Source organism: Balaenoptera physalus (assembly GCF_965194825.1).
Source record: "Balaenoptera physalus genome assembly, chromosome: 1".
NCBI classification, from domain to species: Eukaryota; Metazoa; Chordata; class Mammalia; order Artiodactyla; family Balaenopteridae; genus Balaenoptera; species Balaenoptera physalus.
Genome location: NC_138882.1, coordinates 24,686,593 through 24,701,546, shown reverse-complemented (window position 1 = coordinate 24,701,546; position 14,954 = coordinate 24,686,593). Strand labels below are relative to the sequence as shown.

Here is a 14,954-nt window from a genome sequence, read left to right as displayed (position 1 = left end):
GGAGAAACTTTATTTCTTTTCTGAGACTAGAAATAGCTATTCATTTGCTAAGTACTTATTGATTAGGCACAAAGAAATCTAAGGCTAAATCGAAACAAGTATAGAATTATTATATAGAACAATTTTCTTGAATAGCCTGACTCTTAAGAATGTAATGAGCTGTTTGTTTTGAAAATTAGATTAAATAAATTATTTAGTTTGGTTTTTTATCAGTAATTTAATGTTTTATTTTCTTTTTATTTTCTTTTATTTAGTTTGAACCATAGTCTAATAATGTTTGATTTGTTTCTTTTCTTTTTGTTTGAAAAGAAAAACTACTTGGCTTGGGATAGATAGAGTCTTTATAAATAAAAATGTTTATAGCGTAATCCATTAAAATATTCACAGAGTTACCTTTTACAATTAATGTTATTTTGAGGAAAAGTATTATCATTTATGTGTATGTGTATAGCATTTTTTATTCCTTAGTTGTATGTTGTTAATTATCCTTGGAATACAGAATTACATCTTTTAACTTCCAAAGGTAGATAAGATATTTTTATATGAAAAGTTAAAAATATGAAGAGACAAGGCTTATCATTTTCACAAATAGGACACTTGTGTTTTAAAGAAATTCTTTCTTTTAAATAGTGGAAGTAAAAACAGAGCTAATATGTCATATTTGGGCAAGTGTGTGTAGGGGGAGGTGGAGGGAAGAACAGGGGGTCAGGGAGAGGGAGAGAGGGGCTGGGGGGGGCGGAGAGAGAGAGAGAGAGAGATACACCAGTATCGATACACCAGCAGAGGGCGTCAGAGGCTAAATACTAGTATGCTACTTCTAAAGTATTGATGTTTTTATTGATGCTTAGATGTTTGCTTGCAGTGCTTAATTTTAACTTCAAAATCTACGTGTAAAAGCCTAGTTAAAACACTGCTTTCATTGTTTTAAGCTATCTAGCAGATAAAAATAAAAGTTCTTTTATGTACTTGTCTTTTGTAATATGTAAAGTTTTATGAAACTCAGATCTGCTCTTGTTAAGCTGTGAGATATGTTTTTGTCTTTTTCTGTTACTGTTTTCTTTCTTATAACAAAATAAACATCATCATTTTTTTGCAATTTTTATAATTCATAGTTTACAATGAATTTTCTTTGTGAGGAAACTTTCTTTCCTGGGGTTAGGGATTTTGAGGAATCTAAAAGACTGCCCACTTGTTAGAGAGGACTCAGTTTTGAAAAGAATGAAAAGGAAACAGCGTGATTTTCTATCAAAAACAAGCAAGAAGGGACTTCCCTGGTGGCACAGTGGTTAAGAGTCCGCCTGCCAATGCAGGGGACACGGGTTCGAGCCGTGGTCCGGGAAGATCCCACATGCCGCGGAGCAACTAAGCCTGTGCGCCACAACTACTGAGCCTGTGCTCTAGAGCCCGCGAACCACAACTACTGAGCCCGTGAGCCACAACTACTGAAGCCTGAGCACCTAGAGCCTGTGCTCCGCAACAAAGAGAAGCTACCACAATGAGAAGCCTGCGCACCGCAACAAAGAGTAGCCCCGCTCGCCACAACTAGAGAAAGCCCACGCACAGCAACGAAGACCCAAGGCAGCCAAAATTAATTAATTAATTAATTAATTTTAAAAAAACAAGAAACACAAAACTGAAAATGGGAGAGAGACTGTTGCCTTCATCCCATCTTTTACTGCTTCTAACTCTGAAGAATCACACAAATTTCCATAAAACCCCAACAACTAGAGACAGGATACCAGTCCACAGCTCTGGAGATACTAATGAGGGTCTGTGTTAATAACTATGTAACATATCTCACCCGGCCCTCTGTCTGCCTGTATCAACTTAGGTCAAGTTTTTAGATTTTTTTTAATTATCAAAAATTTAATGCATATAAAAGCAAACAGGGGACTTCCCTGGTGGTGCAGTGGTTAAGAATCCACCTGCCAATGCAGGGGACACAGGTTCGAGCCCTGGTCCGGGAAGATCCCACATGCCGTAGAGCAACTAAGCCCGTGCGCCACAACTACTGAGCCTGTGCTCTAAAGCCCGCAAGCCACAACTACTGAGCCCACGCCCCACAACTACTGAAGCCCGCGCACCTAGAGCCCGTGCTCCGCAACTAGAGAAGCCACCGCAATGAGAAGCCTGCGCACCGCAACGAAGAGTAGCCCCCACTCGCCACAGCTAGAGAAAGCCTGTGCACAGCAACGAAGACCCAACACAGACAATAAATAAAATTAATTAATTAATTAATTAATTAAAAAAGAAGAAAGCAGACAGAGTTGTATAATGCACCTCTAGGTACCGATTATCTAGCTATAACAGTTATCAACAACTCCTGGCCAGTTCAGTTTCAGCTATGCTCCCACCCACTTTCTCTGTTTTGAGAAATCAGACATCATATCATTTATCTGTAAATATTTCGTGATATATCTTTAAGTGGTAAGGGCCCTTTTTTTTTTAAGAGACAACTATATTATCATTATTACATCTAAAAAGTTAACAAAAAGTCTTAATATCATCACATATCCAGTCAGCATTCCAGTTCTCCAGTTGTCTCTTAAATGTTGACTGTACTTTTTCCCCATTAACTTATTTGTTGAAGAAACTAGATTATTTGTCCATAGAGTCTCCCACAGTCTGGATTTTGCTGACTGAATCCTTGTGATAACATCTAACATATTCTTTTGTCTTTTATATTTCATGTAAATTGCTCATTGAATATAAAGATTTGATTTGATTTGGGTTTTTTATTTGATTGGTGTACTTGTTTTTATGTGACTACTTTTATGTGTGGTTTTGTGTTCTAATAGGATACCCATATTATTTTATCTCTTTTTTTGTATAATGTTGGCTGGTACTAATTATCAATGCCTAGGTCAATTCATTCATTAGGATTGCAAAATGGTGCTATTCTTGTTCTTTGTTTAGTAGCTGTAATAGTTCTATAAGGAAAAACTTCCCCTAATCTATTATTTGGTTACCTAATGGCATAGTTTGTATAGTATAGGCAGGATAAATGCTTGACTCTTTGTCTTTGTTTTCCAGTTTATGAGTATGGTCACTAGTATTCTCCAACAATGGTTAATTTTAAGTATCAGTCTGAACTCATGGATTTTAATGTATTTGTGCTTCAGTTAACTGTAGTTATTATTCTGATTGGTCCACACATTGTTCCATTTTGGACCAGTGAAAGCTTATTCAGGTTGACTCCTTAATCGTTTTGACATATCCTGGTTACAGGGGAATTTAAAATATCTTCTTCTCAGCCAGTCTGACTTATAAAATAGTGTCTGTGCTATATTTATATTGGAAACACTAAAATCTGCTAAAATATCTTGGTGAAAACTTAGAAATTTGACATCTACATGATATACTTAAGTGCCTGTGTTTATTCCAAAACATCTTTTCTTCATTGTCTATAGACCAGATTATCAAAAATTCTCATGATTAAAAAGGAACATATCAAGAAATTAAGGGAAATGAACACAGAAGCAGAAAAACTGGTAAGGATATTTTTTTTCATTGTTTGCTTGTCTCATTTTAAAATGGTGGGCAGCTTCTATATCTAAAGATTTTAAAATATTTTATGGAAGAAAACCTTGAGATAAATGTTATTTTTAAATCCTGATTTGCTCTCGCTATCTCTTGTTATACTGAACATACGCTAAGTAAATTAGCAATGCAATACAGTTCATTACCCCAGACCTCCTTATGCCATTGAATAGGATTAATGGATATATATTAGGTTCTTTGACAGTTTGCTTGAGTGTAGAATTCCTAGCATTGGTGCCTCTGACTAAGGAAGTCATATTAGCAGAGGTTATTAAAAGTGATTCAGAGTAAAAAATCAGGAAATATATAGGCTGGTATCTTCAGGTTATCTTGACAGAGCTTATATCCTATTTTATTAATCTAATGAGTATAAAAATATGAGTCAATTTTATTCATAGGAGAGAATTATCAGAGTTTTTTAAAATGTAGAAAATACTAAGGAAATTTTTAAATTGTATTGAAAGTCATAACTTGCTTATGGATTTATAGGATGGTGAATAGATTTTATCTCAAGTACCATCTCCAGTTGATTGAAAATGGTTGCAAGGATGTATGAAAGTAAGGGAGAGCTCAGTGACTGGGCTTGGGGGCAAAGGGCTGTAGCTAATTACCAATGTATGTCATGAATGCAGGAATAGGGAGTTGTCGTAACATTAGTCATCTCTTGTATGGAATGGTGTGGGGGTAGGTGTGGGTAAATAGCTGGACAAGTAGTCACCTAACTGAATGAGGAACAGTCCTTTTAGGATTATGGATTTTTTAAATCTGAACATGACTTTGAATTATCTAATTTGAACCCATCATTTTTATGGAATTGAAAACTGAAGACCAAAGATGTCAAGGGATTTTGGACTAAGATTATGCTGCTATTTAGTAGTACAGGTACCAGAACAGGCTTCTTAGTCCCAGTTTAACTCATTTAGGCATGATATAAAGTTAGTATTGTCAGATACACAGGCTATCAAAGATTGAAAAAAAATAGCCATAACATATTGCCATTGTATATCCTAAATGTAAAAATACTATGTGTTTGCTTCTTTCCTACTGGACTCTAATTCTTATCTTGGTTTCCATCAGTTCTACTTCTACTCTTTATTCTATGCCTTTTCAATGCTCCCCCACTACATTTCCTCTGATCATTTTATCATCTCTTCCATCTTGATGCATAATCAAATTATTTAACTTTCATATCACTAGCTAGGACTTTTCCCTGTATCTAGGTTTCACACCTTAAAGTACTGGACTTGCCTTAGCCTAGTTAGTGTTACCTACTTTTTAAAAAAGGCCTGTTTTGATGTTGGTTTGGCTTCTTGGCATGTGGGATCTCTGTAGAAATCTAACTGGCTTGATAGGCTTTATAATTTATTTATGATTAGAAATAATTACCATTATAAAAATTGAAATGCTGTAAAACTATTTAGTTTAGTATATGGTATAAATATGTTTTTATGCTTAGCATATGGATTTCTTCTTCTATGCATATACTTTCATATGTTGTTTTGTTTTTTGAAGTACAGTTGATTTACAGTTTTGTCTTAGTTTCAGGTATACAGCATATTGATTTAGTATTTTTGTCAGATTGTATTCCGTTATAGGTTATTACAAGATACTGGGCATAATTCCCAGTGCTATACAGTGTATTCTTGTTGCTTATCTACTTTTTATATGATAATTTGTATCTGTTAATCCTATACCCCTAATTTATCCCTTCCTGCTTTCTTCTCCCCTTTGGTAACCACTAGTTTGTTTTCTATATCTGTGAGTCTATTTCTGTTTTGCATACACATTCATTTGTATTGCATTTTAGATTACACATATAAGTGATATTATACAGTATTTGTCTTCCTCTGTCTGACTTATTTCACTAAGCATAACATTCTCTAGGTCCATCCAAGTTTCTGCAAATGGCTTTTTTTCATTGTTTTTTATGACCAAGTAATACTCCATTTGTGTGTGTGTGTGTGTGTGTGTGTGTGTGTGTGTGTGTGTGTGACACATCTTTGTAAACCAGTCAGCTGTTGCTGGGCACTTGGGTTGTTTCCATGTCTTGGCTATTGTAAATAGTGCTGCTATGAACATTGCGGTGCATGTATCTCTTTGAATCAGTGTTTTCATTTTTTCTGCATATATACCCAGGAGTGGAATTGCTGGATCATATGATAGTCTATTTTTAGCTTTTTGAGGAACCTCCATACTGTTCTCCATAGTGACTGCACCAATTTACATGCCCACCAACAGTGTATGAGGGTTCCCTTTTCTCCACATCCTCTCTAACATTTGTCTTTTGTAGACTTTTTGATGATAACCATTCTGACCGGTGTGATGTGATACCTCATTGTGGTTTTGATTTGCATTTCTCTAATAATTAGTGATGTTGAGCATCTTTTCATGTGCCTGTTAGCCATCTACATGTCTTCTTTGGGAAAATGTCTATTCAGATCCTATGCCCACTTTTGGATTGAATTGTTGCTTGTTTTTTTGATACTGAGTTATATGAGCTGTTCATATATTTTGGATATGAATCCCTTGTCAGCTGCATCATTTGCCAATATTTTCTTCCATTCCATTGTTTGTCTTTTTCTTTTGTCAATAGTTTCTTTTGCTATGCAAAAGCTTTAAGTTTAATTAGACCCCATTTGTTTATTTTTGCTCTTATTTCTTTTGCCTTAGGAGGCTGATCCAAGAAAATATTGCTACAATTTCTGTCAAAGAGTGCTCTGCCTCTGTTCTCTTCTAGGAGTGTTATGGTTTCAGGGCTTACATTTAAACCGTTTTGAGGGGGTTTTTTGTTTTGTTTTTGTATATGGTGTGAAAGAGAATGTTCTACTCTTACTGTTTTACATGTGGCTGTCCATTTTCCTAGCACCACTTGTTGAAGACACTGTCTTTTTTCCATTGTATAGGCTTATCTCTTTTGTTGTAGATTAATTTATCGCAGGTGCATGGGTTTATTTCTGGGCTCTATTCTGTTCCATTGATCTATGTGTCTATTTTTGTGCCAATACCATACTGTTCTGCTTACTATAGTTTAGTATAGTGTGACGTCTGGGAGGGTTATACATCCAGCTTTGTTCCTTTTTCTCAGGATTGCTTTGGCAATTAAGGGTCTTTTGTGATTTCATATAAATTTTAGGATAATTTGTTCTAGTTCTGTGATAATTGTCCTAGGTATTTTGATAGGGATTGCATTAAATCTGTAGATTGATTTGGCTAGTGTGCCCATTTTAATAATGTTAATTCTTCCAACCCAATAGCACGGAATATTTTTCCATTTCTTCGAATCATCTTCCTCAGTGTTTTATAGTTTTCAGAGTATAGGTCTTTCACCTCCTTGGTGAAGTTTATTCCTAGAGTTTGTTTGTTTTTGATGCAATTTTAAACAGGATTGTTTTTTACTTTCTCTTTCTGATATTTCATTATTAGTATATAGAACCGCAGAATATTTCTGTATATTAGTCTTGTATCCTGCAGCCTTTCCGAATTCATCTATTAGTTCTAATAGTTTTTGGGCCTAGACTTTAGGGTTCTCTATAGGGTATCATGTCATCTGCAGGTAATGACAGTTTTAGCTCTTCACTTCCAATTTGTGTACCTTTTATTTCCTTTTGTTTTTGATTGCTGTGTCTAGGACTTCCAATATTATTTCCTGAATTTAGTGGGAAGGCTTTCAGCATTTCACTGTTGAGTATTATGTTGGCTGTGGGTTTGTCATAAATGGCCTTTATTATGTTGAGATTTGTTCCCTCTGTACCCACTTTGATGAACATTTTTATCATGAATGGATGTTGAATTTGTCAAATGCATTTTCTGCGTCTGTTGAGATAATCATGTGATTTTCATCTTTTTTTGTTTGTTAAAGTGGTGTGTCACACTGGCTAATTTGCGTATGTTGAACCATCCTTGTGACCCTGGGATAAATCCAGCTTGATCACGGTGTATGATCCGTTTTATGCATCATTGGATTAGGTTTGCTTATATTTTGTTGAGGATTTTTGCATCTCTATTAAACAAAGATATTGGCCTGTAATTTTCCTTTTTTGTAGAGTCTTTGTGTGATTTTGGTATCAGGGTAATGGTGGCCTCATAAAATGAATTTGGGAGTGTTCCCTCCTCTTCAGATTTTTGGAATAGTTTGAGAAGGATAGGTATAAGTTCTTCTTTACATGTTTGATTGTCTGTACCTGGACTTTTGTTTGCTGGGAGTATTTTAATTGTAGATTCAATTTCACTCCTAGTGATCGGTCTTCAAATTATCTGTTTCTTCTTGACTCAGTCTTGGCAAGCTGTATGTTTCTAGAAATTTGTCCATGTCTTCTAGGTTATCCAGTTTGTTGGCATATAACTTTTCATAGTATTCTCTGTCATTTTGTTTGTTTGTTTCTCTGTAGTATTGTGTTTATTTGGGTCTTCTCTCTTTTCTTCTTCATGAGAGCCAGGCTAAAGTTTATCAATTTTATTTGTCTTTTTAAATAACCAGGTCTTGGTTTCGTTGATCTTCTCTATTGATTTTTTGGTCTCTATTTTATTTATTCTCTCTGATCTTTATTATTTCCTTCCTTCTGCTGACTTTGGACTTTGTTTTTCTTTTTCTAATTCTTTTAGGTGGTAGGTTAGGTTGTTTTTTTGAGATTTTTCTTATTCTTGAGGAAGGCCTATATCACTATGAACTTCTCTCTTAGAACAATTTTCGCTGCATCCCATAGATTTTGGAAAATTGTGTTTGTTTTTTTTTTTTTTTAATATTTATTTATTTATTTATTTATTCATTTATGGCTGTGTTGGGTCTTCGTTTCTGTGCGAGGGCTTTCTCCAGTTGCGGCGAGCGGGGGCCACTCCTCATCGCGATGCGCGGGCCTCTCACTATCGCGGCCTCTCTTATTGCGAAGCACAGGCTCCAGACGCGCAGGCTCAGTAGTTGTGGCCCACGGGCCCAGCCGCCCCGCGGCACGTGGGATCCCCCCAGACCAGGGCTCGAACCCGTGTCCCCTGCACCGGCAGGCAGACTCTCAACCACTGCGCCACCAGGGAAGCCCCGGAAAATTGTGTTTTCATTTTCATTTGTCCTGAGGTATTTTCTAATTTCCTTTTTGATTTCATCATTGACCTTTTTTTTTTTTTTTTTTTTTTTTCTTAGTAGCATATTGTTTAGTCTCAGTGTGTTTGTTCTTTCCTGGTTTTCTTTCTGTAGTTTTTATAGTTTCATACTGTTGTGCTTGGGAGAAATTCTTGATATAATTTCTATCCTCTTACGTTTCTTGAGACTTGTGACCTAGTATGTGATCTATCCTGGAGAACGTTCCATGTGCCCTTGAAAGAATGTGTGTGTATTCTGCTATTTTTGGATGTAATTTCCTGTAGCTATCAATTAAGTCCAACTGGTCTAATGTGTCAGTTAAGACTACTGTTTCCCTGTTGAGTTTCTGTCTGGATTGTATGTCCATCGATGTAAATGGGGTGTTAAAGTCCCCTACTGTTATTATATTTTTCTCAATTTCTCCCTTTATGTCTGTTAATATTTGCTTTATATATTTAGGTGTGCCTATATTAGGTGCATGTATGTTAACAAATGTTATATCCTGTCTTGTTTTGATCCCTTTATCATTATATAATGCCCTTTGCTACCTTTTGTTATAACCTTTCTTTCAAAGTCTATTTTGTCTGATATGAGTATTGCTACCCCTGCTTTCTTGTCATTTTCGTTTGCATGAAATGTTTTCTTTATCCACTCACTTTCAGTCTGTATGTGTCTTTTACCCTGAAGTGAGTCTATCAGGCAGTTTGTTGAAGGGTTTTGTTTTTTTTATCCAGTCAACCACCCTGTCTTTTGGAGCGTTTAGTCCATTGGCATTTAAAGTAATTATTGATAGGTATGTACTCATTGCCATTTTAATCCTTGTTTTCCAGTTGTTTTTGTAGTTCTTCTTCACTCATTTCTTCTTTTTGTTTCTCCCATAGTGGTTTGATGATTTTCTTTTTTAGTATGCTTGAGTTCCTTTCTTTTCGGTTTTTGTGTATCTACTGTAGGTTTTTGATTTGTAGTTACAATGGGGTTCATATATGTTGACCTATAATGATGTCTACTTTAAACTGATAATCATTTAAGTTCAAACACATTCTAAAAAGTTCTACAGTTTTCACTCCCCTCCTTCATATACATATATATATGTATATATATATATATATATATATATATATATATTTTTTTTTTTTTTTTTCCCCCACACACACACACTGCACGGGTTGTGGGATCTTAGTACCCTGACCAGGGATCAAACCTGAGGCCCTGGCAGTGAGAGCACTGAGTCCTAACCACTGGACCACCAGGGAATTCCCCTTCATATGTTGTTTTTTTTGATGTCATATTTTACATTCACGCTTATCCCTTTACTGTTTATTGCAGTTATAGTTGCTTTTATAATTTCTTTTTTTTTAATCTAGGTACTGTCTTATTTAAGTGATCTTCAATCCTTACTATATATTTGCCTTTTCTGTTGGGATTTCCCTTTTCCTATAGATTGTTACTTCTTTTCCATTTAGAGAAGACCCTCCAACATTTCTTTTAGGCTAGGTTTAGTATTGGTGAATTCTTTTAGTTTTTGCTTGTCTGAGAAGTTCTTTATCTCTCCTTCTATTCTAAATGATAATCTTGATGGGTAGAGTATCCTAGGTTGCAGGGTTTTCCCTGTTAGGACTTTGAATATATCATGCCACTCCCTTCTGGCCTGCAGAATTTCTGCAGAGAAATCAGTTGATAGGCTTTTAGACATTCCCTTGTATATGACTCTGTTTTTCTCTTGCTGCCTTTAGAATTCTCTATTTATCTTTAACTTTTGCCATTTTAATTATGATATGTCTTGGTGTGGGTCTGTTTGGGTTCACCTTGTCTGGGGCCCTATGTGCTTCCTGTACCTGGATATCTGTTTACTTCTTAAGATTTGGGAAATTTCCAACCATAATTTCTTTAAATACAGTTTCTCTCTATCTTCTCCTTCTGAAACCCCCATAATGTGAATGTTGGCACATTTTATATTATCCCAAAGATCTCACATGTTGCTTTTGTTTTTTTTGTTGTTTGTTTGTTTGGTTTGGTTTTTTTGGTTTATTTTCATTTGTCTTTCTGTCTGCTGTTCTGATTGGGTGATTTCCATTACTCTGTCTTCCAGATCACTTATGTGTTCTTCTGTCATTTAGTCTGCTATTCATTGCTTCTAGAGTGCTTTTATCTCAGGAATTGAATTACCTATTTTTGATTGGGTCTTATTTATAGTTTCTAGTTCCTTGTTAAAATGATCTGTGCTTATAGATCATTTCTCTTTCTTAATTCAGTTAGCATGTTTATTACCAAATTTTTTTTTTTTTTTTTGGCCACACCACGGGAACTAAGATCCCAAGCTTGTGGGATCTTAGTTCCCTGACCAGGGATCGAACCCAGGCCCCTGGCAGTGAGAATGCCAAGTCCTAACCACTGGACCACCAGGGAATTCCCATATTACCAAATTTTTTAATTCATTCTCTGATAGACTGATTATCTCTGTTTCATTTTTTTTTTCAGGGGTTTTCTCTTGCTTTTTCAATTGAGAGTAGTTCCTTTGCCTTTTCATTTTACTTTCTCTGTCTCTGTGAATTTGGGTGAAACAGTTATCTATTGTGGTCTTGAAGGGGTGTCTTTATGTGGGAGTGTCCCTTTGTAGATGGCATGTACCCAGTGTCTTTGGTGTGAAGGCTGAATTTTATGTGGATGACAGCCACATCTTTCCTGAGGGTGTGCTGGCCACTGTCACCTTGATAGGAGGTGTGACTGCTGTTGGAGGAGCTAGAGCCTGTGCAGAGTGAGAGGCAGAACTTCCTCCCTGCTCAGTGGCCATTGCCACCCTGACAGGGCAGAGTCTGTTTCCGAGTTGCTTTGAAAATTATTTTCTAACAAAAATGAAATTATATCATTATATATTAACTTATCTCAGTCTCCTAAAATTTCTGTATTATACCATAATTTAAATAATCTATTACTGGATATTTGAGTTATTTCCATGATTATACTACAATACTGCTACAGTAAATGTCCTTGTCTGTATAGTTTTGTGCATTTGTTTGTGTCTATTTGTAAGATAAATTCATAGAGTCAGCTCTACCCACCACCAGTCCCTCCCATCAGGAAACTTGCACAAGCCTCTTAGATAGCCTCATCCACCAGAGGGCAGAGAGCAGAAGCAAGAACTACAATCCTGCAGCCTGTGGAACAAAAACCACATTCACAGAAAGATAGACAAGATGAAAAGGCAGAGGGCTATGTACCAGATGAAGGAACAAGATAAAACCCCAGAAAAACAACTAAATGAAGTGGAGATAGGCAACCTTCCAGAAAAAGAATTCAGAATAATGATAGTGAACATGATCCAGGACCTCGGAAAAAGAATGGAGGCAAAGATCGAGAAGATGCAAGAAGTGTTTAACAAAGACCTAGAAGAATTAAAGAACAAACAAACAGAGATGAACAATACAATAAATGAAATGAAAACTACACTAGAAGGAATCAATAGCAGAATAACTGAGGCAGAAGAACGGATAAGTGACCTGGAAGACAGAATGGTGGAATTCACTGCTGTGAAACAGAATAAAGAAAAAAGAATGAAAAGAAATGAAGACAGCCTAAGAGACCTCTGGGACAACATTAAATGCAACAACATTCGCATTATAGGGGTCCCAGAAGGAGAAGAGAGAGAAAGGACCAGAGAAAATATTTCAAGAGATTATAGTCGAAAACTTCCCTAACATGGGAAAGGAAATAGCCACCCAAGTCCAGGAAGCGCAGAGAGTCCCATACAGGATAAACCCAAGGAGAAACACGCCAAGACACATAGTAATCAAAGTGGCAAAAATGAAACACAAAGAAAAATTATTGAAGCAGCAAGGGAAAAACGACAAATAACATACAAGGGAACTCCCATAAGGTTAACAGCTGATTTCTCAGCAGAAACTCTACAAGCCAGAAGGGAGTGGCATGATATACTTAAAGTGATGAAAGGGAAGAACCTACAACCAAGATTACTCTACCTGGCAAGGATCTCATTCAGATTCGATGGAGAAATCAAAAGCTTTACAGACAAGCAAAAGCTAAGAGAATTCAGCACCACCAAACCAGCTCTACAAAAAATGCCAAAGGAGCTTCTCTAAGTGGGAAACACAAGAGAAGAAAAGGACCTACAAAAACAAACCCAAAACTATTAAGAAAATGGTCATAGGAACATACATATCGATAATTACCTTAAACGTGAATGGATTAAATGCTCCAACCAAAAGACATAGGCTTGCTGAATGGATACAAAGACAAGACCCATATATGTGCTGTCTACAAGAGACCCACTTCAGACCTAGGGACACATACAGACTGAAAGTGAGGGGATGGAAAAAGATATTCCATGCAAATGGAAATCAAAAGAAAGCTGGAGTAGCTATACTCATATCAGATAAAATAGACTTTAAAATAATGTTACAAGAGACAAGGAAGGACACTACATAATGATCAAGGGATCAATCCAAGAAGAAGATATAACAATTATAAATATATATGCACCCAACGTAGGAGCACCTCAATACATAAGGCAACTGCTAACAGCTATAAAAGAGGAAATTGACAGTAACACAATAATAGTGGGGGACTTTAACACCTCACTTACACCAATGGACAGATCATCCAAAATGAAAATAAATAAGGAAACAGAAGCTTTAAATGACACAATAGACCAGATAGATTTAATTGATATTTGTAGGACATTCCATCCCAAAACAGCAGATTACACTTTCTTCTCAAGTGTGCATGGAACATTCTCCAGGATAGATCACATCTTGGGTCACAAATCAAGCCTCAGTAAATTTAAGAAAATTGAATTCATATCAAGCATCTTTTCTGACCACAATGCTATGAGATTTGAAATCAGTTACAGGGAAAAAAACGTAAAAAACACAAACACATGGAGGCTAAACAATACGTTACTAAATAACCAAGAGATCACTGAAGAAATCAAAGAGGAAATCAAAGAATACCTAGAGACAAATGACAATGAAAACACAACGATCCAAAACCTATGGGATGCAGCAAAAGCACTTCTAAGAGGGAAGTTTATAGCTATACAAGCCTACCTCAAGAAACAAGAATAATCTCAAATAAACAATCTAACCTTACACCTAAAGGAACTAGAGAAAGAAGAACAAACAAAACCCAAAGTTAGCAGAAGGAAAGAAATCATAAAGATCAGAGCAGAAATAAATGAAATAGAAACAAAGAAAACAATAGCAAAAGATTAATAAAACTAAAAGCTGGTTCTCTGAGAAGATAAACAAAATTGATAAGTCATTAGCCAGACTCATCAAGAAAAAGAGAGAGAGCACTCAAATCAATAAAATGAGAAATGAAAAAGGAGAAGTCACAACAGATGCTGCAGAAATACAAAGCATCCTAAGAGACTACTACAGGCAACTCTATGCCATTAAAATGGGCAACCTGGAAGAAATGGACAAATTCTTAGAAAGGTATAACCTTCCAAGACTGAACCAGGAAGAAATAGAAAATATGAACAGACCAATCACAAGTAATGAAATTGAAACTGTGATTAAAAATCTTCCAACAAACAAAAGTCCAGGACCAGATGGCTTCACAGGTGAATTCTATCAAACATTTAGAGAAGAGCTAACACCCATCCTTCTCAAACGCTTCCAAAAAATTGCAGAGGAAGGAGCACTCCCAAACTCATTCCATGAGGCCACCATCACCCTGATACCGAAACCAGACAAAGATACTACAAAAAAAGAAAATTACAGACCAATATCACTCATGAATATAGATGCAAAAATCCTCAACAAAATACTAGCAAACAGAATCCAACAACACATTAAAAGGATCATACACCATGATCAAGTGGGATTTATCCCAGGGATGCAAGGATTCTTCAATATATGCAAACCAATCAATGTGCACCATATTAACAAATTGAAGAATAAAAACCATATGATCATCTCAATAGATGCAGAAAAAGCTTTTGACAAAATTCAACACCCATTTATGATAAAAAGTCTCCAGAAACTGGGCATAGAGGGAACCTACCTCAATAAAGGCCATATACAACAAACCGACAGCAAACATCATTCTCAATGGTGAAAAACTGAAAGCATTTCCTCTAAGATCAGGAATGAGACAAGGGTGTCCACTCTCACCACTATTATTCAACATAGTTTTGGAAGTCCTAGCCACAGCAATCAGAGAAAAAAAAGAAATAAAAGGAATAAAAATTGGAAAAGAAGAAGTAAAACTGTCACTGTTTGCAGATGACATGATACTATACATAGAGAATCCTAAAAATGCCACCAGAAAACTACTAGAGCTAATCAATGAATTTGGTAAAGTTGCAGGATACAAAATT

General features: G+C 36.0%; 1 protein-coding gene across 4 annotated transcripts in view; it reads left to right on the top strand.

The window, feature by feature from the left end:
- Nucleotides 1-14,954, top strand: part of LIN9 (lin-9 DREAM MuvB core complex component) — a 103,301-nt gene that overhangs the window by 65,283 nt on the left and 23,064 nt on the right. For all 4 annotated transcript variants that reach the window (XM_082426854.1, XM_082426856.1, XM_082426855.1 and 1 more), the window contains one exon: nt 3,411-3,491. In XM_082426854.1, the coding sequence (XP_082282980.1) occupies nt 3,411-3,491 (81 nt within the window). The remainder of the gene's footprint in view (nt 1-3,410; nt 3,492-14,954) is intronic.